Source organism: Oncorhynchus keta, chromosome 35 (assembly GCF_023373465.1).
Source record: "Oncorhynchus keta strain PuntledgeMale-10-30-2019 chromosome 35, Oket_V2, whole genome shotgun sequence".
Lineage (NCBI taxonomy): Eukaryota > Metazoa > Chordata > Actinopteri > Salmoniformes > Salmonidae > Oncorhynchus > Oncorhynchus keta.
In genome coordinates, this window is record NC_068455.1 from 23583541 (window position 1) to 23610449 (window position 26909).

The following is a 26909-nucleotide window of genomic DNA, read 5'->3' on the forward strand; positions in this document are numbered from 1 at the left end:
TTTGAACTGTTTTGGAAAAGATTGAAGCCAGAAATGAAAAGGACAGATCTCAGCAACTTGTTTTTTTAATGAGGAGGAGTGACATCTGTGCTGTGCTGTCTCAGACTGTGCCTTGATACTGCTCTGACTCTATCTGTCACTGTTGCATGTCCCTGAAGTTGTGCCCACAAAACAAACACACATCAAACCGGGACAAAACTCATCAATAAATGAGGCAACTGCATTTCTGACCCAGGAACATGTTGTTTGGCAAATGCAGTTGTGGTTTTATACATGCATGGAGAGCCTCATCATTCTGGTCAGGGAAAATAAGGGCTTAATTGTTAAGACACTGTATTTTACATTCAGCAAGAGTAAGCTTGAGTTTATTCCAAGACAAATCAGTGGTGGTTAACCTCATGCACAGGCCTGCAGGTTTTAAGTTTACCGTTCAATTAGCGTTTTACACTAGAAAAGGAGAGGATGATGCGACTTTCTGACCAAATCATTTGGAGTAGTAGACCTGAGGTAGTGTGAAAAAGTTGCAGACACTGTGGTCCTCAAAGGCTGAAACACTCCAATTAACGTAATAAATCTGCCACTATGTTACTGAGTGCTGAGATAGCATCTTAGCCTTTGAGCCGCTGAACATACAGTAGACAGACAGTAGAACCTTTTATTTCACTCAGTGAAGCATGTTATGGACACAGACACAACGGCTTTCTGAAGCATAATTGTAGGGCAGTGCTGTTGTTAAATCAGGTCTAGCCATTAACAAGGTCTACTTTATGCCCAGTGTCTTGTTTATAAGAAGTCTTATCTGTGTGTACAGTAAGAACATAATCTCATACGAAGTATCCATTTCTAAGAATATCGAAATAATAGGAACATAATTTTTGTTAAACTGCACAAAACCATGAAATCATTCTGTGTAGTCATTTCGGGTCACCCAGGGTTTGTGTGAGAGAGTAAAGGTCATTCCCCTCAGCTCGTAGGACCACTGGTCAACAGTTCACTGTTATTGGAGAGAGCAGAAGTCACGCTCGGTCAGTGAGCAACATCAGTCACAAAGCTCAGAGTGGACCACAAGTCTCAATGAACCTCGTTAAGATGTTGCCACAGCGACTCCGTCTGGGCATTTGGCTGAGGCCCATGTCATAATGGGGTTGCTGTCCACACAGTCGGATTCTGTCACGGTAGGGCGATACAATACGTACAGCTGTCAGGCCCTGTAGGCGAGAAGCATTCTGTTTGGACTGTAGCCACCCGTTTAGGGGGCTATGTGGGATGGAGTTGGAGACACTAACAGAACAGACATTGCGAGAGGAGGATGAGTGCCAAGGAACAGCGGGGATGTCTCTCTTTGAGCCGCCAGAATGATTTCACAGCCCCACAGACAAGTCTGTTTTCAAAGGGAGGATGAGCAGAACGGTCCAACTAAACACACGGATGGATAATACTTTAAAGTATGATGATCTGGTTAGCATGCTGTTTTGTGTTGCACACTGCCCTCTGCTGATGGCCACTTGCTTTTGGGAATGGATGTGATTGTTTTGATTGACTTAATTTATCCACATAACTTCTAAATTCGTCCTAATTCATGTGAGATTTAGAATCAAATTCAAACTTCAAAATGGAATCAGTGTACTGTAATGAGTGTGTTCACAATGGTCATTTTGTGACCTTTCACCCTGTGTGCTGTATAGGTTGTCTCTTCATGGCTGTAAAGCAAACACACACACAAACACAAGGATGAGTCATTCATCTATCTTAGTGTTTTCAACATCATATAAAACACTACTGAATCATTGATATCATTGAATATTTTATTTTGTCCGTTTTTAAGCAGCTTTAACTTTCAGGTTTTGTAGTTTGCAAACATATCACATCACAGATAAATAAAGGTTAAATATATATATATGTATTTTTTAAACATATGTGAGATCAAGCGTACCCAACCAAGCCATAACAAATTAGGGTAAGAGTGTAACAAATGAATCATTGTTACTGTATATTCATTCACCAGTGGAGGATGCTGAGGGGAGGACGGCTCATCAACAGCAGGGCTCTCCAGAGGGTGGTGTGGTCTGCACAACGTATCACCGGGGGCAAATTACCTGCCCTGCAGGACACCTACAGCACCCGATGTCACAGGAAGGCTAAAAAGATCCTCAAGTACAACAACCAACCGAGCCACTGCCTGTTCACCCCATTAACATCTAGAAGGTGAGGTCAGTACAGGTGTATCAAAGCTGGGACCGAGAGACTGAAAAATAGCTTCTATCTCAAGGCCATCAGACTGTTAAACAGTCATGTCTAACACAGAGAGGCTGCTGCCGACATACAGACTTGATATCATTGGCCACTTTAATAAATGGATCACGAGTCACTTTAATAATGCCACTTTAATAATGTTTTCATATCTTGCATTACTCATCCCATATGTATATACCATCTATTGCATCTTGCCTATGCCGCTCGGTCATTGCTCATCAATATATTTATATGTATATATTCTTATTGCATACCTACTTAGATGTGTGTGTATTAGGTAGTTGTTGTGGAATTGTTAGATTACTTGCTAGATTTTGCTGCACTGTCAGAATTTGAAGCACACACATTTTGCTACACTCGCAACAACATCTGCTAACCATGTGTATGTGACCAATACAATTTGATTTAGTTTGATCATAATGGATGGAACAGAGCAAATAGAATGCAATCAAACACATGGAAACTATATGTTTGATGTATGTCATACCACTCCACTTATTCCGCTCCAGCTATTACCACAAGCACGTCCTCCCCAATTAAGATGCCACCAAACTCCTGTGATATTCACCCATCCCTATTCCTTTTCACTGAAAACTAGTCAAAAACCTGCTGTACATGCTCAACAAAATGTGAGATTTGCTGACCTCTAGTGAGAGAGAAGGTAATAGCAGATCATTGAAACAAAATAGAATGGATAGACGGTTATGATGACCAGTAAAAGTGAGGGAGGATTGTGCTCCTGAATTCTAATCTTGGGAGTTCTTCAGGTTATATGTATGTGTAACCGATGTGAAATGGCTAGCTAGTTAGCGGGGTGCGCGCTAATAGCGTTTCAATCAGTGTTGTCAGTTGTTGATGTGTGCAGAGAGTCCCTGGTTTGAGCCCAGGTAGGGGCGAGGAGAGGAACGGAAGCTATACTGTTACATTGATGCTGTTGACCCGGATTACCAGTTGCTGCGGAAAAGGAGGAGGTCAAAGGGGGTGTGAGTGTAACTGATGTGAAATGGCTAGCTAGTTAGAGACATTGAAGTAGTTGTTCCCCTTGCCCTGCAAGGGCCGCGGCTTTTGTGGCACGATGGGTTACGATGCTTCGAGGGTGGCTGGTTCGAGCCCAGGTAGGGGCGAGGAGAGGGACAGAAGCTAAACTGTTACATATTCTCATGCCAAAGGGAAATATGGTAATACATGTCAGCCAATAAAATACCAAAATAAAAACATGAATAATATGAATAACAATACAAAAAAAGATGTCAGCCTGTTCACATGGTCAGTGTACACTATCCAGTTTTGTAGATTTGCCTATATTATTTCAAAACGGTGAGACTGATATTCCTCTCAGCCAAATGCTGCACACTATGTTCACTAGCAACACTATTTTACATTTCTTTCAAGTTCAGTATTGAGACTAACTATTGTGTGAGGATACATATTAAATATCAATGTGGGGAAAACCCATGTTTTCCATACCTCTTATTATGTGCTAAGGTACTTCCATCTCTGAGACTCTCCCTGCAAGGAATTGCATCCCCAAACTATGTCTGGAGTGGTTTGATTGTACTGTCTGTGTCTAGCGAGAAAGTGGGTCAACATGAGCACTTATCTCAGAGACATAGACGGCCTATGTACAAGATTATCAATACCGCAATGTATCATGTGTAAATTGTGACTGACTGATCTACAAATAATAATGAGTAGTTATTTGTCATGCAAGGTTCTTTGTAGATTATTCAGTCAGTAGTCGCCTGCACTACTGAATCCAAGATGGTGTAGCAGTCAGGTGTCTTTGTCTTCGTCTTGTTGTGTCCCGTGTATATATATATATATATATATATATATTTTTTTTTTTTTTTAAATTAGCATAAATATTTTATATTTGTCTTAGACTCAACTTCAACATACTCTCCTGCAACCCGCCTCACCCAATGTGGTATGGATCTGCTATTTTCTTTACTTTAGAACCGGAACCTCCAACAGAAGCTAGCCAGCTAACTTGCTACTAGCTAGAAGTCAGCTAGCCACTGCTAGCGGTCATCAGCTAATATTTAGCCCGGACAACTCCTGCCAGTCTGCTCAGCACGATCCAACCCAGAGCATATTGGACTTCTTTTTCTCCATATCTACGGATTCCTTACCGCAAGCTCTGATCCTTTTCACCTGGATCATTCCAGCTAGCTAGCTGCTATCCGAGAGGCAACTCCTGGATAACGTCTCCGTCCCAAAGCAAGCACCAATTAGCCTGGTGCTAGTCTATGCTAGGTCCATCTCCCGGCAAGCTGAAGAGGTCCATCAGCCACTCCTTGGGCTACAATACCTATTTTGCCAATTGGCCTGGACCCCTTCTACTGCCGATACGGAGCCCCGCTGATTCATCACGACTGGACTACCGATGTAATCCGCCCAAGGTTTATTTTTTCAACATGCCCCTACGTCCCGACGCCCCCTGAATGCTCATCTGCTAGCCTGCTAGCCGCGGACGGATAGCTGTCTAGAGCATATCGGACTGTTAGCAGAAGAGGACCATCAGTCAATTTCTTGGAATACTATATCTATTTTGCCAATTGGCCTGGACCCTTTTACTACACGGAACGCTGCTGATCCATCATTACTGGTCTGCTGACGTAACTGCACAAGGGGGCTACAACAGACTTATTCCATCGCGATGTCCCTCTAAGGCCCTTATGCTAGCCTGCTAACCCCGGCCTGCTATCTGTCTGAATCGCCGTGTCTACTCACTGGACCCTATGATCACTCGGCTACGCATGCCTGTCTCTAATGTCAATATGCATTGGCCATTGCTGTTTTGGTTAGGGATTATTGTCTTATTTCACTGAAGAGCCTCCAGCCCTGCTCAATATGCCTTAGCTAACCCTTTTGTTCCACCTCCCACACATGCAGTGACCTCACCTAGTTTAAATGATGTCTCAAGAGACAATACCTCTCTCATCGTCACTCAATGCCTCGGTTTACCTCCACTGTATTCACATCCTACCATACCTTTGTCTGTACAGTATGCCTTCAATCTATTCTACAGCACCCAGAAACCTGCTCTTTTTACTCTCTGTTACGAACGTACTAGACAACCAGTTCTTATAGCCTTTAGCCTTTAGCTGTACCTTTATCCTACTCCTCCTCTGTTCCTCTGGCGATGTAGAGGTTAATCCAGGCCCTGCAGTGCCTAGCTCCACTCCCATTCCCCAGGAGCTCTCATTTGTTGACTTCTGTAACCGTAAAAGCATTGGTTTCATGCATGTTCATGCATGTTAATTATAAGCCTCCTCACTAAGTTTGTTTTATTCACTGCTCTAGCATACTCGTCGCCAAACCCACTGGCTCCATGTCATCTACAAGACCCTGCTAGGTAAAGTCCCCCCTTATCTCAGCTCGCTGGTCACCATAGCATCTCCCACCTGTAGCACACGCTCCACCAGGTATATCTCTCTAGTCACCCCCAAAACCAATTCTTTATTTGGCCGCCTCTCCTTCCAGTTCTCTGCTGCCAATGACTGGAATGAACTACAAAAATCTCTGAAACTGGAAACACTTATCTCCCTCACTAGCTTTAAGCACCAACTGTCAGAGCATCTTACAGATTACTGCACCTGTACATAGCCCACCTATAATTTAGCCCAAACAACTACCTCTTTCCCAACTGTATTTCATTTATTTATTTATTTTGCTCCTTTGCACCCCATTATTTTTATTTCTACTTTGCACATTCTTCCATTGCAAAACTACCATTCCAGTGTTTTACTTGCTATATTGTATTTACTTTGCCACCATGGCCTTTTTTGCCTTTACCTCCCTTCTCACCTAATTTGCTCACATTGTATATAGACTTGTTTATACTGTATTATTGACTGTATGTTTGTTTTACTCCATGTGTAACTCTGTGTCGTTGTATCTGTCGAACTACTTTGCTTTATCTTGGCCAGGTCGCAATTGTAAATGAGAACTTGTTCTCAACTTGCCAACCTGGTTAAATAAAGGTGAAATAAATAAAAAATAAAATAAAAAATACTCTGCCAACCCAGATGTAATAGCTGTGTCTGAATCCTGGCTTAAGATGGCCACCAAAAACCCTGAAATTTCCATCCCTACCTATAACATTTACAGACAAGATAGAACTGCCAAAGAGGGGGCGGAGTTGCAATCTACTGCAGAGATAGCCTGCAGCGTTCTGTCTTACTATCCAGGTTTGTGCCCAAACAGTTCGAGTTTGTACTTTTAAAAATCCACCTTTCCAGAAACAAGTCTCTCTCCGTTGCTAAAGACCACCTTCCGCCCCCAGCTGTGCCCTTGACACCGTATGTGAACTGATTGCCCCCCATCTATCTTCCAAGCTTGTGCTCTTAGGTGACCTAAACTGGGACATGCTTAACACCCCGACCATCCTCAATCTCATACAAATTATCAATGAACCTACCAGGTACAACCCCAAATCCGTAAACACGGGCACCCTCATAGATATCATCCTAGCCAACATGCCCTCTAAATACACCTCTGCTGTCTTCATCCAGGATCTCAGGGATCACTGCCTCATTGCCTGCGTCTGTAATGGGTCTGTGGTCAAACGACCACCCCTCATCACTGTCAAACACTTAAGCGAGCAGGCCTTTCTAATCGACCTGGCCCGGGTATCCTGGAAAGGATATTGACCTCATTCCGTCAGTAGATGCCTCTTATTATTTTAAAAGTGCTTACCTCACCATCTTAAATAAGCATGCCCAATTCAAAAATGTATAACCAGAAATAGATATAGCCCTTGGTTCACTCTAGATCTGACTGCCCTTGACCAGCACAAAAACATCCTGTGAGGTACTGCATTAGCATCGAATAGCCCCCGCAATATGCAACTTTTCAGGGAAGTTAGGAACCAGGCAGTAAAGGAAAGTAAAGGCTTGCTTTTTTCAAATAGAAATTTGCATCCTGTAGCACAAACTCCAAAAAGTTATGGGACACTAAAGTCCATGGAGATTAAAGCACCTTCTCCCAGTTGCCCACTGCACTAAGGCTAGGAAACACTGTCACCACCGATAAATCCACGATAATTGAGAACTTCAATAAGCATTTTTCTACGGCTGGCCATGCTTTCCACCTGGCTACCCATACCCCAGTCTACAGCCCTGCACCTCCCACAGCAACTTGCCAAAACCTCCCCCATTTCTCCTTCACCCAAATCCAGATAGCTGATATTCTGAAAGAGCTGCAAAATCTGGACCCCTACAAATCAGCCGGGTTAGAAAATCTGGACCCTCTCTTTCTAAAATGCCGAAATTGCTGCCGAAATTGTTGCAACCCCTATTAGTAGCCTGTTCAACCTCTCTTTCGTATCGTCTGAGATCCCCAATGATTGGAAAGCTGCCGCGATAATCCCCCTCTTCAAATGGGGAGACACTCTAGACCCAATCTGCTACAGTCCTGTATCTATCCTAGCCTGCCTTTCTAAGGTCTTTGAAATCCAAGTTAACAAACAGATCATCGACCATTTCGAATCCCACCGTACCTTCTCCGCTACGCAATCTGGTTTCCGAGCTGGTCATGGGTGCAGTTCAGCCATGCTCAAGGTCCTAAACGATATCAAAACCGCTATCGATAAAAGACAGTACTGTGCAGCCTTCTTCATCGACCTGGCCAAGGCTTTCGACTCTGTCAATCACTGCAATCTTATCGGCAGACTCAATAGCCTTGGTTTCTCAAATGACTGCTTCGACAATTACTTCTCAGACAAAGTTCAGTGTGTCAAATCGGAGGGCCTGTTGTCTGGACCTCTGGCAGTCTCTATGGGGGTGCCACAGGGTTCAATTCTCGGGCAGACTCTTTTCTCTCTCGGGCAGACTCATATCACCCTTACTAACTTTAATCACCAGCTGTCAGAGCAGCTCACAGATAACTGCACCTATACATAGCCCATCTGTAAATAGCCCATTCAACTACCTCATCCCCATACTGTTATTATTATTTATTTATTTTTTGCTCCTTTGCACCACAGTATCTCTACTTGCACATTCATCTTCTGCACATCTATCACTCCAGTGTTTAATTGCTAAATTGTCATTATTTTGCCTCTATTATTTTACCCCCCTCATTTACACACAATATATATAGACTTTTTCTGTTGTGTTTGTTTATTCCAAGTGTTACTCTGTGTTGTTGTTTGTGTCGCACTGCTTTGCTTTATCTTGGCCAGGTCGCAGTTGTAAATGAGAACTTGTTCTCAACTAGCCTACCTGGTTAAATAAAGGTGAAATGTAAAATAAAAAAAATAAAAAACTGTCTGCTGCAATGTTGAACAAGCCATAACCTTACCCAGATATCACAGCCGACATAGAATCAGAATCTTTCACAGGAAATGAGCCATGAAATTTAGATAGAGCAGTGTCTACATGGTAATTAGGCAGTGCAGTATTATATACTACCACACTGATGTTTCCCAGTAGCTTGAGGAGCTCTGCCTCTTTTGAGGCAATTAAAGACACTTCAATTCTAGGGATGTAGAACATAGTATAGTGTAGCAATCAGCCAGGAGGCCCTGGACCCCTAGAGGGCTTCAGTGAGTTTTCAGGGATTCCCAGCCAAGTGGAGCAGCGGTCTAAGGAACTGCATCTCAAAGCTATTTTTTTGTTTTTTTATTTCACCTTTATTTAACCAGGTAGGCTAGTTGAGAACAAGTTCTCTTTTGCAACTGCGACCTGGCCAAGATAAAGCATAGCAGTGTGAACAGACAACACAGAGTTACACATGGAGTAAACAATTAACAAGTCAATAACACAGTAGAAAAAAAGGGGAGTCTATATACAATGTGTGCAAAAGGCATGAGGAGGTAGGCGAATAATTACAATATTGCAGATTAACACTGGAGTGATAAATGATCAGATGATCATGTACAGGTAGAGATATTGGTGTGCAAAAGAGCAGAAAAGTAAATAAATAAAAACTGTGGGGATGAGGTAGGTGAAAATGGGTGGGCTATTTACCAATAGATTATGTACAGCTGCAGCGATCGGTCAGCTGCTCAGATAGCTGATGTTTGAAGTTGGTGAGGGAGATAAAAGTCTCCAACTTCAGCGATTTTTGCAATTCGTTCCAGTCACAGGCAGCAGAGCACCGGAACGAAAGGCGGCTGAATGAGGTGTTGGCTTTAGGGATGATCAGTGAGATACACCTGCTGGAGCGCGTGCTACGGATGGGTGTTGCCATCATGACCAGTGAACTGAGATAAGGCGGAGCTTTACCTAGCATGTATAGGCGTCACTACAAACATCCTGGTTTGAATCCAGGCTGTATCCCATAGGGCGGCGCAAAATTGGCCCTGCGTCGTCTGAGTTTGGCCGGTGATGGCCATATTGTAAATAAGAATGTGTTCTTAACTGACTTGCCTAGATAAATAAAGGTAAAAAATACAACATTTCACCTGGAAGATCAAAATTATTGGTAACATTTAGAGCAACTACTGTGTATTTTGGCCAAACAGTTAAAAATACACAAAAGGTATCTGATTTCAAGGCCTTTGATTTTTTATAGACTTTATTTTTATAGATTGGTCCTCAAAGGTCAATCTTGAAAACGCCTAGTATTGTGACCGGAAGTACAGTATTTCTGCATCTCTTTAGCTCAAAAATGATGCTCAGCAACTCAAATGATTTGCCACTCGTCTCTTTTTAGTCCAGCAGTCCACAGGCTTGAAAGCCAATGTATACACAACGGATACTTTGCTATGGTAATGAGGTTTGCCTTGAAGTTACGGGGTTGAAAAACATTTCAAAAAAGGAAAAACAATTTCCACAATTCTTGAGCTTCAAGGTCTAATATTGTTCAGACAATAACCATGTCATGAATATTGCTTGTGTCCGCATGACCAATTCTGTAATGAGTTTGCGACTCTGTGCAATGGCTCCTCTGCATGACTCTGACTGCTGGTACAAGACTTTAGCACCGTGAAATAAGGACTCACAATAAAGAGCCTGTTGACTCTCCTGACAAAATAGAGCAGACAATTTATTCCATTAGCTGGGTCTTAGACTTTGTCCCCTTCCAAGATTAAAACCCGTATGTATTGTACACATGGATAATTAATTGTGTTTAATCACACTCATTGCATGAACTCGATACGAGGTCTATTACCTTCCTGATTCTCTGACTCTAGCTGTGGCTTTGGTTTATTGCATGACCATCTGGGATTTGGAGAGAAAAGTAAGCGCACCTGAAAACGAAAGTTCTTAGAGGAATGACTCACTCTGAATAGAATGTGACCAGAAAAGACAAACATGATTAGTGTTGACATGTTCTATAGTCCTCTGAAATCATCACATTGCTAAATGGACCTTAGGAAGTTAACACACCGGACAAAGTTCCCTCTTAAGTTGCACTTAATTAAATTCAATAGAATGCAATATACTGTATACCTTACATTGTACTTTGTGGTAAGAATAACCAGCACTTCATCATAGGTCCTCTTTTCATGAGTGCTGGTACTGTAATGGTCTCTTTTCTCCTAAATGGAGAATTTCTCTTTTGCCCCTCTCTCATCTGTCCATCTCCTCATTTGAATTCCATGCTGTCACTGTCACTTGTCCACTCAAGCTTAACATTGTTGTCATCTATCGCCCAGCAGGTGCCCTTGGGGAGTTCCTCAATGAGCTTGACACCTTGATATACTAATTTCTCGACAATGGCTCACCACTCATTGTACTGGGCAACTGCAACCTCCCCGACAAATGACTTGGACTAATTTCGTTCCACCTCTTTTTTCCCCTCTCATTGACTCTATTGACCTCACCCTTTCGCAGTCCCTTCCCACTCACAAGGCAGGCAATACACTTGACCTCATCTTTACTAGAGGCTGTTCGCCGACGAATCTCCCTGCAACCCCCCCTACAGGTCTCTGTTCACTACTTTGTTTATTTTTCTCTCCCTCTCTCCTCCAACCCTTCCCAGATGGTCACAGAATCTTCACTCTCTCTCTCCCGCTATTCTCCCCTCTTATATCCTATCATCTCTTCCTTCTGCTAAATCATTCTCCCTCATGTCTCCTGACTCTGCCTCTTCGACCCTACTCTTCTCCCTTTCCGCCTCCTTTGACTTCCACTGTCCCCTTTCCTCCAGGCTGGCTCGATCCTCCCTCCTGCTCCGTGGCTATGTGACTCACTGCATGCTCACAGAACAGGGCTGTGGGCAGCTAAGCAAAAATTGAGGAAAACTAAACTTCCAGGGGACATACAGTATCATCCTTCCACTCCCTCCTCTTCTTCTGTATCCGCTGTTAAGCCACTTTCTATCACTCTAAATTCAAAGCCTCTGCCTCCAACCCTGGGAAACTCTGCCAACTTCTCCTCTCTCCTTAATCCTTCACCTCCTCCCCCTCCCTCCTCTCACTCTGCAGACAACTGAAAAAAAAGTTGATGACATCCACTCCTTATTCACTCAGCCTACTGAGTCCACTGGTCCCACTCACACAGAACTACACTATGCCTTGACCTCTTTCTCCCCTCTCTCTCCAGACAAAATCATGTGACTTGTGATGTCCAGCCACCCGACAAACTGCCCACTCGACCCCATCCCCTCTTCCCTTCTCCAAACTATTTCTGGGGACCTTCTCCCATTCCTGACTTCCCACATCAACTCATCCTGACCACTGGCTGTGTCCCCTCTGACTTCAAAACCTCCTCAAGAATCCAACACAATCCTCTGATGTCAAAAACTACAGACTGGTATGCCTTATTTATTTTCTTTCTAAAACACTTGAGCGTGCTGTCTCTGGCCAACTCCCTCATTATCTCTGTCAGAACATTCTTCTTGACCCTAACCAGTCAGGCTTCAAGCCGGGTCACTCAACTGAGACTGCTCTCCTCTGTGTCACAGAGGCTCTCTGCTTTGCCAAAGCTGACACTCTCTCTCTCTTTTGTTCTCATTCTCCTAGATCTATCGTCTGCTTTTGATACTGTGAACCATCAGATCCTCCTCTGCACCCTCTCAGGGCTGGAAGTCTTAACCTAGGATTGCATCCTACCTGGCAGGTCGCTCCTACCAGGTTGCATAGAGAGAATCTGTCTGCACCACATGCTCTCACCACTGGTGTCCCCCAGTGCTCGGTTCTAAGCCCTCTCCACTTTCCTCTATACGTCTCCATCAAAGCCTCTCATGGTCTCTCCTATAATTGAGATGCAGATGACACTCAACTTCTCTTCTGACTACCCCTTCTGACACCCAGGTGGCGACATGCATCTCTGCATGCCTGGCAGATACCTCAGCTTGGATGTCGGCCCACCACCTCAAGCTCAACCTCAGTGTCCCTGTTCCCTGTTCTTTGCAAACATCAAAGCAGTGACTTGCAGGTTCATGCTCTACATCCTTAGAGTACGACCTCACATAGTACGGCCTCACATAGGAAGCAGCGCAGGTCCTAATACAGGCTTGTGCCATCAAACCCCAGCAACTATCCAGAATGGCGAAGCATGTCTGGTGTTCAACCTTCCCAATTTCTCTCATATCAACCCGCTCCTCCACTGCGACCTCCCCCCCCCTCATATGACAGGTCAGCTCCCACTCAGCCCAATCAAAGCTATTCTCTGCCCTGGCACCCCAATGATAGAATCAGCTTCCCGCTGATGCTAAGACAGCAGATTCCCTGGCCATCTTCCAAAAACATCTGACACTCTGTCTCTTCAAAGAGTATATTAAATAAGACATCTACAGACGGGACATTATTTGAATTGTCCGTGAATGCTTAGGAGGTTAACTGCAGTGGATGTAATTGGCCCCCATGTTTTCTCTCTCCATTACTGTGTCTCTGTGTGCATACCCTATCGGTCCTGGTCAAAAGTAGTATACTATATAGTGAATAGGGTGCCATCTGGAAGGCAGCCCCTGTCATCATGCGTTGCTGAAGGCCTAGAGGGGCTGGTGGCCCTGACAGCCTTTTAGAGACTGCTTACCATTCATCTGGCCAACCAAATTAGGATACCCAACAAACTACACCACAAACACTAATCGAATGACTGGCTCCATCCAGCATTGGAACGATAAGAACAACACAAAATCAATATTGAACTTTTAAGGATTATCCATTTAATTTTTATTTAACTAGGCAAGTCAGCTAAGAACAAATTCTTATTTACAATGACGGCCTACCCTGGACGACGCTGTGTGAATTGTGTGCCGCGCTATGGTACTCCCAATTACAGTCGGATGTGATTCAGTCTGGATTTGAACCAGGGACGTTAGTGTCACCTCTTGTGTTGAAATGCAGTGCCTTAGACCACTAGCAAAAACATACCAAAGACATCAAATATTGTATATTTTTGCCGATTTCAAAGTTATAACCCTTCCGATACTTCAAATGACATTGACAGTACCTTTGGCCAGTAGACAATATGTAGCAGGGCTCTTACATGAGTTGGTTTCTCCCTCTGGCGACCACAAATGTGACAAGGATTGTTTCCGAGGTGCTGTATTAGTACATTTGCTGAGAGTGCTTGGCCACACTCAGTTGGCGACAAGTTTTATGCACCAGTGCAGCAAACAAGAGAAGTGCATACCGAAAACAGCCCAATGAAGATAAAAGCAGGAGTACTAGGCAGCAAGGGGCACGCAACCGCTCCTCCACTCATCTGTGGCAAGCTCTCACCAACCTTGCCTCATGTTCATCATATTAAATATGAAGCAATTACACAGCCCTATACTCAACCACGCCGCTACTTATCCTTTACATTTGAGCTAAAAAAGATCCCCATGTTGTTTCCTTGTTTTCCTCAGCTGGGAGAGAACTTCAGCACAAACTTGTCATCTTGGTGGTGAGGTGTACATTCCTGTGTGTTTCTCCAATCTCGTCTGAGAATTATGTTGATAGGAAAAGATGAGGGATAAATTCTTGAAGTTGCGTTTGGATGAATAAATTAAAAGCTAAACTGGAATACATTTGCATGCAGATGAGATTAAGATCCTGACACAAGCTTATTATTGGTCTCTCTCTCCTCCCATTCCTGAGAATATCATCAGCAGGGTTTTCCCATAATTCATTCAAGGGTTGGTGTTGATGCTAAAAACAACGCTCACTGGCAGGCTTCTGTGATGAATCACATTAACACCCAGATGAGACTGGAATAGATGATTAGCTAGTGATTAGGTTATGCTTTAGTTGTTAAAACGTTACGTTTCTGTTGTCTTGATAAACTGTTCATGTGTCCCCTGGACTCTAAAGCGGTCTTATTTACGGGCTAAACACTGTCCTCTGCCCCATTTTACCACTGGGAAATATTACTACAATTTACACATTATATAGCAAACACTATCCACATATCCTAGCGTGGATGACTCACCTTTGGGAAGCCATTAATGCCCAGTGATAAATAAAACTGCAGTTTAGCAGCTTTCAGAGGTCATACTGTACTTTATTTTATGCATCTTTTTATAGGGGTGTCTGCCTGGTGAACATGTGGTCTACGCTCCTGCTTTCCCCCTAGGGACACCATCATCATAAGTTACAGTGAAGCTGCTAAAAACTTTACATCCAGCTCTAGCTAAGCAGGTGGGTGTCTAACCTGGATTCTCTGCACTGGTTCATTGGAGGGCATGTTTTGTCTGTGGCACACAATCTAGTCTCTCCACTAAATCCAATTAATTAACTCTTCTGCAACGTAAATCTTCGTGCAGCAAAATGTCAATTAAGTCAAAGTGTGTCGTGCAGCTTCCGATTTCCAACTGTCCTTTCGCTGCCGTGGAAACGAACACAGCAAGCATACCAAGTGCTTCTAAAGAAGGGGAGGATATGGCCTGTCATAAGCTGCTGCCTGAACATAAATGGAATGAAAAACCAGGTGGGGGTGGGAGTGAGGGGTAGGAGGGGTGTCCGTGAGGAAATCTAGTGAAAAACATAGAGTGAGGCTCAGTCCCTCCATCCCCTTGCCATCAGTTACCTGATGCCATCCTTCTCTCCCACCCCGGACACACCAATGTAATCTCTGCTGTTTGAGAAGGAGGCTACATGATTGAAACCCCAATGTCCTACTGTGTATGTGGGACTAACAGAGGCCAGAAGCTGATAACTGACTCTCACTGACAAACATGCTATAGGTAAGACTTCATTTTAGGATATCATCACTGCAGTTTGACATCAGTTACTGCAAGCAGTAACATTTGGCATTAACTGCAAAAAGTTGTGATCACACTCAAATTTACAAGCATTAGATAAAGGTTACGAGATGATTACATCATTGTATGAGCATCTATGATTTGGCTGATCCAGGGGTAAAGACAAAACACTAAAAACCTCAACAGAATAACTACTTTCCTTTAGAAGGGAGCTTCACCTGTCATATCCACCTTCAGGATGCTCGACAGATGTCTTTTGACATTCTGCTTTACATCTACCTCTCCATGCAAATTCATAATACACTGAGTGTACAAAACATTAGGAACACCTTCCCAATATTGAGTTGCACCCCCTTTTGCCTTTCGAACAGCCTCAATTCTTCAGGGCATGAACTCCACAAGATGTCGAAAGCATTCCACAGGGATGCTGGCCCATGTTGATTTCAGTGCTTCCCATCGTTATGTCAAATTGGCTGGTAGTGGATCTCTACTCCGAATAGCTCGTTTCATCTCAGATGCTCAGTTGGATTGAGATCTGGTGACTGGGCAGGCCACTGCAGTAAGCTGAATTGACTGTCATTTTCGTGGAACCATTCCTAGACAATCCTAGCCTTGTGGCATGGAGCATTATCCTGCTGAAATAATCCACTGCTGCCATGAAGGGATGTACCTGATTGGCAATTATGTTCAGATATCCTTATAAGGGCACAGGGCGAGACCCAGATGCAGACACGGGAGGCAGATGGTTTGAGTCTCTGATATTTATTGTAATCCAAGAGGCAGGCAAGAGAATGGTCGTCAACAGGCAAAAGATCATAAACAAGGTCAGAGTCCAGGAGGTACAGTGTGGCAGGCAGGCTCGAGGTCAGGGCAGGCAGTATGGTCAGGCAGGCGGGTTCAGAGTCAAGGCAGGCAAGAGTAAAAACCAGGAGGACTAGCAAAAGAGCTAAGAAAAAGCAGGAGCAAAGAAAACCATGCTGGTTGACTTGACAAGACGAATTGGCAACAGACAAACAGGGAACATCGGAATAAATACCCAGGGACTAATGGGGGAAATGGGTGACACCTGGAGGTGGGTGTAGACAATCACAAAGACAGGTGAAACAGATCAGGGCGTGACAATCCTGTGGTATTCAAACGTTCCTCCACTTTTATCAAGGGGCCAAATGTGTGCCTTGAAAACACACCCCACACCATCACCACCAGCCTGCAATGTTGACACGCGGCATGATGGACGCATGTACTCATGTGGTTTTCTCCATACCCTAGTCCATGCATCAGTGTGAAACAGGAGGAACCTGGGATTCATCAGACAGAGCAATGGCTTTCCAGTGTCTAGTGTTTTCCTTCCTTAGCCCACTGCAACTGCAGTTTCTTGTTTTTAGCTGAAAGAAGTGGAACTATGTAAGTCGTTGTCTGCAATACCCCATTCGTGTCAAGGTCAAGGTACAACGAGTTGTGCATTATTTTATGGGTTTTTGGGCACCAATGTTGTACTGGACTGTCAGTTGACAAACTCTGTCTGATATGCCTTTTTGCTTACAGGATAGGGCCTGTAAATAGATGACAATAAATATTTTTTAAATTGTAAAGTATATTTATACCAGCCCAAAAGCACTCAGAGGCTGTTGTCTGAGGCTGACACATTGATGATGACACAAGATGCAATATAAGTCCTGAACAAGATTAGCTATTCACTCCTAGTCCCCAACAGCAGCCTGCTTTCTGTGTCTGAATGGTTTGGTCCCTATGACATTGGAGGACTGAGAGTAATACAAATGCTCACTCAGATGATTTCATTTTATAAAATGATCCTGAAGCTATTCAATAATTATTACAACAAACACCTATTCAACAAGTTGTACATTCAAAACTATTCTATTTGACATACATTATTCCTTTACATCGAGGAGGAAATAAATATTAAAAGAGGCTTCTATGCAATATTTATCCAATAAGGCAACCCAATGAACTCATGATGTTTGTGGGGTGAGAGGGGTTGGATGAGCTGACTCCATAATGTAAGTGTCAGAAACATACTATACTTGACTTGTTCTTCAGAGTGCAAAGACAGGTTAGATTTTTTTTTTTACATGGAAAATACACGTTCTTGTCCCGGTAGTGTACTTTGGTAAGCGTATTGTTAAACTGATTAAAAGAGTGGAAATAATCCCTTCAAGTAATTTGAGATAAAATAATAAACAGAGAGAGGTTAACCCCTGACCTGAGGCAACAACAGTGGTATAATTTAGGATAATGTGAAGCACTTAATTAATGGTGAAAGCTAAAATGGGAAATAACGCTATCACTGTCCCTTGTCAAAACTATGACACCATGGCAGATTTGAACATACTAATGATGGTAGATCATTTCTATGATAACTTTTAAATATTAATATTTTGTTTTTAATTAGAAAGAGTTATATTGTTCCTCCTTCGGGGCCAAACACGCTGCGGTAATATTCTCATTCGCAGAACTGAAATGGAATCTCATTTGCAAAGATGTTTGCATTCTACAAGGAAATACATTGTTATGTTGTCATGAAGAGTGTCGGATTGGAAAGGTTAGACATGTAATACCAAGAGAGATTGTTACATATGTATTGGCTTGATGGTTCACACAGAAAGTTCCAAGATGTGACCGAAGAACTTCTGAACCCTAAATCTTTAACAAGTGCGTGTTTAACATGTTTGTTAGATTAAAAAACAAAATCTATATGCTCTCTTAGATAATAATTCATATTAAAATGTCTCCATATCCACACAGGGAAGAGTAAACACAATGGTAAAACATTTATATTTCAGCTAGGTCACCAGAGTGTTATTTTCAAGGGCCAATACATGTTCTATAATACAGTACCGAGAAAACATTAGCTATTACTCACACAGATGTACACACATCTGCTATACAGAACGAACACAAACACAGTCATTATTTCTACTTTAATGTGTGTCTTTTAATGTAAGTGACTCAACATGATTTCTGCCAGAGTATGCTAGTGTGCTCACTGTTTAACATTCTTAAGCTGTCCTTGGACTGTACAGTAGGTGTTGTGGAAAATAAATCATTCAAATAAAGTTCCAAAGTAGTTGAGGAACTGCTTGAAGAAAAACAATGCAAATAGTCCGGGTAGCCATTTGATTACCTGTTCAGGAGTCTTATGGCTTGGGGGTAAAAACTGTTGAGAAGACTTTTTGTCCTAGACTTGGCACTTTGGTACAGCTTGCCATGCGGTAGTAGAGAGAACAGTCTATGACTGGGGTGGCTGGGGTCTTTGACAATTTTTAGGGCCTTCCTCTGACATCACCTGGTGTAGAGGTCCTGGAAGGCAGGCAGCTTAGCCCCAGTGATGTACTGGGCCGTACGCACTACCCTCTGAAGTGCCTTGCGGTCAGAGGCCGAGCAATTGCCGTACCAGGCAGTGATGCAACCAGTCAGGATGCTCTCGATGTTGCAGCGGTAGAACCTTTTGAGGATCTCAGGACCCATGCCAAATCTTTTAGTAAACTGGACTGACGTGTGATGTCAGCAACGGTAATTTGTGGGTCATCATCAATCACTGAGGACAGAGAGATGTAAATGGAATAATTACATTAAGACCTTGGTCAGATGTCTCTAAGGATGAGGTTGAACACCACTAAGTGATGGAGATGGAGAAATGCTTGCATGCTAGGCAATCGGCATTAGCGTCACATGTGATGTGCACTCTGGTTGAGAGAAAGGACATGGACCAACCAAGGGGTCTCCAGGGACTCCATTTGCTGAAAGCCAACCGCCTGCACGGCTTCTTTCGCACATTGACAAACAGCAACAAATGGAGTGTCCATGTGCTGTGACTCAGGGGAGCAAGAGAGAGATTCAGCCTCCAGGCATGATGGCTGCCACACGGAGTAGTATACTGCTGTGTTTGCCTTTTTTTCTCTCTGTTGGAGGAGAAGGAGAACAAAGAATACAAGGGTTATATGTGGCACATGTGTGTTCCAGCTTGAAACTGCAAAGCCAGCTCCCTAACAGGCACACATGAATCACTCTGATGCCTGCCATTGGCTGACGGAGGGTCTGGTAAATAAGAGCTGAAGGTTGGATGACAGGGCATAATCCTGACATCCCAACGCCCACATGCCCTCTCCAGCTGCTCACAGATGGGTACTCCATACCAACTCCCCACCCTATCCCCATTACCCAACCCCACTACCACCACTCACCCTGGGCACTGTGTGGAGCATGGAGCCAGGGAGCCAGCTACTGCCTGTCTGGGAATGGCTATAGAGTGAACCACAATTGCATCAGTGACTGGTGCCACTTTGCCTTATCCCATCTGACTAGGCAGTAACAGCTGTGAGAAACACAATGTAACAACAGCCGACTACAATTTGGATTGTAAATGCTTTCATTTAGCCGGCCCAGATGTGGTGTGCAGGTGCTGTGGGAAACCTATCACATAACCTACCGTCTTCATTTGCTGTTGCCATAGCTGCCTGATTCTGGAGCTCTGGATTCTAGTGAAACTGAAAATGACACTAGATTATGATTTCACTGTGTGGTAATAAACAGATTGAGAGCATTACAAGCTACAACAATGTAGAAATCATTCTTCTTCACATTGGAATTCTTCTGATAAATCTAAAGAAAAGAGCTACAGGTTTTCTGTGCATGATTACCAAACCGTTTGATGTTCTCATACATTCCTGTCAGGACCAATACTTAAGCTAGCAATTTCAAGTGCACAGACAGATAAGAGGCAAATGATGCTATGTGTATATTATAGCTACTCTAGTGCAATTCTTCTGCAGGATTATTAGCGTGGAAAATAGCAAAAGGTGCATCAACAGCTGCTAGCTATAAGGAGATGGTTAGCAGTGTTTTTTTGACAGTGTAAGTCGCTCTGGATAAGAGCGTCTGCTAAATGACTTAAATGTAATGTAAATGTACTGTATATGAGCACATGAAAGAGGTCTTTTGAATACAAAATGGTATGGATGTTGTGTAGAGCTTAATCCTGCTGGGTTGCTCATGGTAAAACACATACATGAGCAACATGATGAATTGAAAGCATTAATAATGAATAATGTACCTCTTTGGGTATGCATCAATTGACATGAAGCAAGCAAAGACAGAGGAAACAGATACACAGGGGCCATGTTGATGCATGTTTTTGTTCACCGCTATGTGTGTCTAGGTTTGTGTGGGTGTTGCGAGAGGACCATCAATTTTCCAATCCCTCCATCTGCTTTGACAAATACTAAGCCAAGGTGGCTGATTGTTCCCATAAAACCTAATTTCCCTCATGGTTTTGGTCCAAAAGCCCTGTCTGGCAGCTTCATATTGCATTTTGATTTATTGGTCTTCAATTTCGATACTCGTAATGCTATTCATAAGGATCCTACCCACACAGCTGCCTCAGTCAAATTAAGGAAACAACAACAAAAGTCCCAAAAGATTAAGGAAGTTTAGGAGTGCTCAGAGAGTGTGACTGCCCACTGAGCAAGAGAGACACACATACATAACACCAATGGCTGTGCACTGGGCTTCTTATCACTGCTCTGTGATAGCAACAACAGAATCAGTCAGCCACAGGCAGCAGGCATTCATAAATGTTTATCAGGTAGCATCCCAGCTCATTACAATGCGCAGACTGATACAACCTAGGCTGACGTATTTTGTTTGTTTCCTAAGTAGTCTAGTCTTGCATACATTGTTTTGTCATGATTTAATTTTTTCAAAAAGGGCAAATTAACCCTATTGTTTTCAATATTCTATAAGATGCTGACAATAATAACTTCCAGCTTATCTATAATAACCACAGCTATAACCTTCTGTACGTCAGATACATGAACATCTTGAGTGCAGTACCGCCAGCACAAGAGTGGATTAACAAAAGTATTTATCCTCCCTACAAAAGGATGTCTGTGGCGCATGGTACATCTGAAACTCCTGGTATGGTAATTTTCGAACCAAACCATACATCCAAACCAACAACTGGGACCAGAACTTATGAGTAAAAAGTCTCAAAACGAGACATTCAACTGCTGGATCTGAGTTCTCCTGTGAGAACTGAACTGAAGCTAAATCCCACTCACTCACTGAGGGATTGGATGTGTGGATGTCTTTTTGCTCAGCAAAAAGAGTAGCATAAGAGACTGAGGAACCAAACTGCTGATCCGGTATGTCTGCCTCATCTCCTCCATAGCAAAAGACATTTTAAGATGAAATCAAGGCCATAAACATTCTCCCACAGGTCGGTTCCCTTGCATTCATCTCTGTCCTTTCACATCCTTTATTCTCCTCCCTTTAATTTGCTCTATTCAAAATGTTTCCCTTCCCGCCACTGAAAGTACAGTAATAAGCCAAAGAATGCTTCAGGATTAACTAAACATATTGTATTCCATCAATTATTTGCATCAAACTTACAGCGCTAAAGAGCTATATGTTTTTTTATTTCTCTTTCTTTCATTTTTTCCTCTCTTTCCCTACGGTCAACAACAGGGGAGAGTGGTTGGTTCATAGCTACTTGAGTAACCCTTTGGGGTCATGGCTACAGTAGGTATTACTGTTCTTTTCTGATTACGAAAGGAATGGCTAAGGCTAGCTAAGGATAGCTAAAGGCTAGCTTTTTCAAGCAGAAATTTGCATCCTGTAGCTCTAACTCCAAAAGGTTTTGGGACACTGTAAAGCCCATGGAGAACAAGAGCACCTCCTCCCAGCTGCCCACTGCACTGAGGCTAGGTCACCACTGATAAATCCACGATAATCGAAAATTTCAATAAGCATTTCTCAACGGCTGGCCATGCCTTTCGCCTGGCTACTCCAACCCCGGCCAACAGCCCCCGATCACCTACCATTTAGAATAACCCCGTACCTTCTCCGCTGTGCAATCCGGCTTCCGAGCCGGTCACGTGTGCACCTCAGCCACGCTCAAGGTACTAAACAATATCATAACCGCCACCGATAAAAGACACAGTACATCCATCTTCATCGAACTGGCCAAGGCTTTCGACTCTGTCAATCACCGTATTCTTATCGGCAGACTCAATAGCCTTGGTTTTTCTAATGACTGCCTCGCCTTGTTCAACAACTACTTTGCAGATAGAGTTCAGTGTGTCAAATCGGCGGGCATGTTGTCCGGACCTCTGGCAGTCTCTATGGGGGTACCACAGGGTTCAATTCTCAGGCCGACTCTTTTCTCTGTATATATCAATGATGTTGCTCTTGCTGCGGGAGAATTCCCTGATCCACCTCTACGCAGATGACACCATTCTGTATACTTCTGGCCCTTCCTCGGACACTGTGCTAACTAACCTCCAAACGAGCTTCAATGCCATATAACACTCCTTCCGTGGCCTCCAACTGCTCTTAAATGCTAGCAAAACCAAATGCATGCTTTTCAACCGTTCGCTGCCCGCACCCGCCCGCCGCCGGACTAACATCACCACCCTGGACGGTTCCGACCTAGAATATGTGGACAATTATAAATACCTAGATGTCTGGCTAGACTGTAAACTCTCCTTCCAGACTCATATTAAACATCTCCAATCAAAAATCAAATCTAGAATCGGCTTTCTATTTCGCAACAAAGCCTCCTTCACTCACGCCGCCAAACTTACCTTAGTAAAACTGACTATCCTACCGATCCTCGACTTTGGCGATGTCATTTACAAAATAGCGTCCAACACTCTACTCAGCAAACTGGATGCAGTCTATCACAGTGCCATCCGTTTTGTTACCAAATCACCTTATACCACCCACTACTGCGACCTGTATGCTCTCGTCGGCTGGCCCTCGCTACATATTCGTCGCCAGACCCTCTGGCTCCAGGTTATCTATAAGTCTATGCTAGGTAAAGCTCCGCCTTATCTCAGCTCACTGGTCACGATAACAACACCCACCCGTAGCACACGTTCCAGCAGGTATATCTCACTGATCATCCCCAAAGCCAACACCTCATTTGGCCGCCTTTCCTTCCAGTTCTCTGCTGCCAGTGACTGGAACGAATTACAAAAATCGCTGAAGTTGGAGACTTTTATTTCCCTTACAAACTTTAAACTTCAACTATCTGAGCAGCTAACCGATTGATGCAGCTGGACATAGTCCATCTGTAAATAGCCCACCCAATCTATCTACCTCATCCACATACTGTTTTTATTTTATTTACTTTTCTGCTCTTTTGCACGCCAGTGTCTCTCCTTGCACATCATCATCTGCTGATTTATCCCTCCAGTGTTAATCTGCTAAATTGTAACTATTCGCTTCTATGGCCTATTTATTGCCTACCTCCTCATGCCTTTTGCACACACTGTATATAGACTTTCTTTTTTCTACTGTGTCATTGATTTGTTTATTGTGTTATTGGCTTGTTTATTGTTTACTCCATGTGTAACTCTGTGTTGTTGTCTGTGTCACACTGCTTTGCTTTATCTTGGCCAGGTCGCAATTGCAAATGAGAACTTGTTCTCAACTAGCCTACCTGGTTAAATAAAGGTGAAAAAAGAGCGTTACACCGAGGCCTGTACTCTGGAGTGGGATCGATTTGGAGGTGGAGGGTCTGTCATGGTCTGGGGCGGTGTGTCACAGCATCATCGGACTGAGCTTGTTGTCATTGCAGCGCTCTCAACGCTTTGCGTTACAGGGAAGACATCCTCCTCCCTCATGTGGTACCCTTCCTGCAGGCTCATCCTGACATGACCTTCCTGCATGACAATGCCACCAGCCATACTGCTCGTTCTGTGCGTGATTTCCTGCAAGACAGGAATATCAGTGTTCTGCCATGGCCAGTGAAGAGCCCGGATCTCAATCCCATTGAGCACGTCTGGGACCTGTTGGATCGGAGGGTGAGGGCTAGGGCCATTCCCCCAGAAATGTCTGTGAACTTGCAGGTGCCTTGAAGGAAGAGTGGGATAACATCTCACAGCAAGAACTGGCAAATCTGGTGCAGTCCATGCGGAGGAGATGCACTGCAGTACTTAATGCAGTGTAACTGACTGTTACTTCTGAATTTGACCCCCCCACCCCCTTTGTCACAAATTCCATTTCTGTTAGTCACATGTCTGTGGAACTTGTTCAGTTTATGTGTCAGTTATTGAATTGTGTTATGTTCATACAAATATCTACACATGATAAATTTGATGAAAATAAACACAGTTGACAGTGCGAGGACGTTTATTATTTTGCCGAGTTTATATTACATTGGCCTACTAATGAAATAGCGGTTCTACAATATACTATGAATTGTAGGACGTATAGTATTCTACATCTTGATTGTTTAGTATGATATAATTACTTTTGGCTGCTTTTGTATGATATATTACATTAGACTGCTTTAGTATATTACATTCCATTGCTTTATGATATGATATGCTACACCAATAGTAACATGTCATATTCATTTGAGTGTCCCGGATTTACATAGGCCAAAGTAAAATCAATTAACACAAAGTAACATGCAGTACTAAAAGGATTTGCACAGATTTTAGTACAAATATTATACGTTTTGCTCTGAGACCAGGCTGTACATCTGACTCAAGCAGGTAGGGAGATTATAAAGGCTAGGTCTTCTCAGAATCAATGAACTTCATGGGAGTACTGTCGTTTTCTTTTTTAGCCTAGTCTGTGTCACTGTAAAATATCGGCCAGGATAACGACATGATGGGGCACGTGAGTTTGAGAATAATGCCGTGACAGCTAACGCGAGAGGTAATCGATTCTAGCTGCGTAAAACTGTGTAAAAGTATTAATCTAATTGAGAGAGAGGGAGAGCGAAAGAAACCGAAAAAGAGATGGGGGAGCAGTCTATAGCCGTTGACCACCCGCCTCCGTCCATATAGACTTCGAGAACTCAGTGAACAGCAGCATCATTCAATGTTCTCTTCTCGTGCTGTCTCTCAAGCTCACATCCATTCTCCCGCTCTTTGCTCGCGCAGATGTCGACCTAAAGACCAGTCAACTCCATCTCTCGTCACACAATTGCCCTTTCTGTGTAATTGATCGACGTTTATTTCACATGAAATTAGAAAGATCCTGAAAACCGCTGGGCGCAAAAAGACCAATGATCTTTTTGGGAATAAGATAAACTAGTCAACCATTTTTCCATCTCTTTTTGGGTGCGTAGTTGGTTTGACTAGAGCAACAGTATGGATCTCTCATTTATGGCTGCACAGGTAAGAATATGCGCTGTGTTTATGTGTCAGAAAGGGGTTTATGCTGTTTGGAAACAAGTGGATGAAAAGCGAACACCTGCCTTAACTTTTGTTTTATCAAAATTGAGGGCGTGACATATTTAATTGTTGTAATAAGGGCATAAATCTAGTGAAATATAAGCAATTATTGGTACAATGATGGTGCTCGATATATATATTTTTTGTGGCCACAAATATTGACCATGAAGATCGCCATTTTCACATTCACTATAATGGGGGATCCCGTTTTCTGGAAACAATGCCTAGAGTACCGCATTCGGCCTTCAACTTGAAATTTTAAATGAAAGGGGAGAATAGTTCTGCCCTGATTTACACCGATCCAATGCTTTTTAACTTGTAAGAAAAATCAAGTTAGCTACCAAGCCTCGCAACTCAACTCCAATGAGATGAATATAGTGCCCTGCAAAAGTAATCAGACCCCTTGGATTTCTTCACATGTTATTGTGTTACAAAGTAACAAACATTTATTAAACTTTTTTTTATTGTCAACAACATGTATTTCACATGCAATTATACAGATCCTGAAGACCGCTGTGTGCAAAAAGACCAATGATCTTTTTGGGAATAAAATAAACTAAACTATTCACCCATTTTCCATTTCTTTTTGGGTGCGTAGTTGGTTTGACTAGACTAAAGCAACAGTATGGATCTCTCATTTATGGCTGCACAGGTAAGAATATGCACAGTGTTTATGTGTCAGAAGTGGTTTAGGCTATTTGGGGAAAAGGTGGATGAAAAGCGAATACCTGTCTTAACTTTTGTTTTATCAAATTTGAGGGCGTGGGATATACATTTTTTGTTTTTAGTGTTATAAATTGATGACACATTTAGTTTATGTTAAGATAGGCTAAGTAAAAATATACTGAACCAAATATATGTACAACATGCAACAATTTCAAAGATTTTACCGGGTTACAGTTCATAGAAGGAAAATCAGTCAATTTAAATGAAATAATTAGGCCCTAATCTATGGATTTCACATGAAACTCAAAATTAGTTTTTTTCCACACAAAAGGGCTTTAATACAGACCTCAGCCCCCCGCGGGCGGTTGGACGTACTACCTAATTCTCTAAAAGAACGTTGGTGGCGGTCCATGAACATACAGTTCATACAGTTCAACATACAGGCCTTTCATTATCCCCAGCACAAGGTGCACCTGTGTAGGAATCATGCTGTTTAATCAGCTTCTGCTTCTTGACATACCACACCTGTCAGGTCGATGGATTATCTTGGTAAAGGAGAAATGCTCACTAACAGGGATTTAAACAAATTTGTGCACACATTTTGAGAGAAAGAAGCATTTTGTTGCATATACAACATTTCTGGGATATTTTATTTCAGCTCATGAAACATGTGTCCAACACTTTACATGTTGC

At 43.0% G+C, this 26909-nt stretch overlaps 1 protein-coding gene across 2 annotated transcripts in view; it reads left to right on the forward strand.

Annotated features, from left to right (window-relative positions):
* Positions 1-24925: 24925 nt before the first annotated feature.
* LOC118369221 (uncharacterized protein C14orf132-like) overlaps positions 24926-26909 on the forward strand; it is a 55698-nt gene continuing 53714 nt past the window's right edge. Inside the window, exon 1 of one of the 2 annotated variants that reach the window (XM_035753681.1) lies at positions 24926-25493. In XM_035753681.1, coding sequence (XP_035609574.1) covers positions 25467-25493 — 27 coding nt within the window. In that variant the 5' untranslated portion in view covers positions 24926-25466. Of the gene's footprint in view, positions 25494-26180; positions 26203-26909 lie in introns of those variants that run through there. The other variant, XM_035753682.2, reaches the window with a different exon arrangement.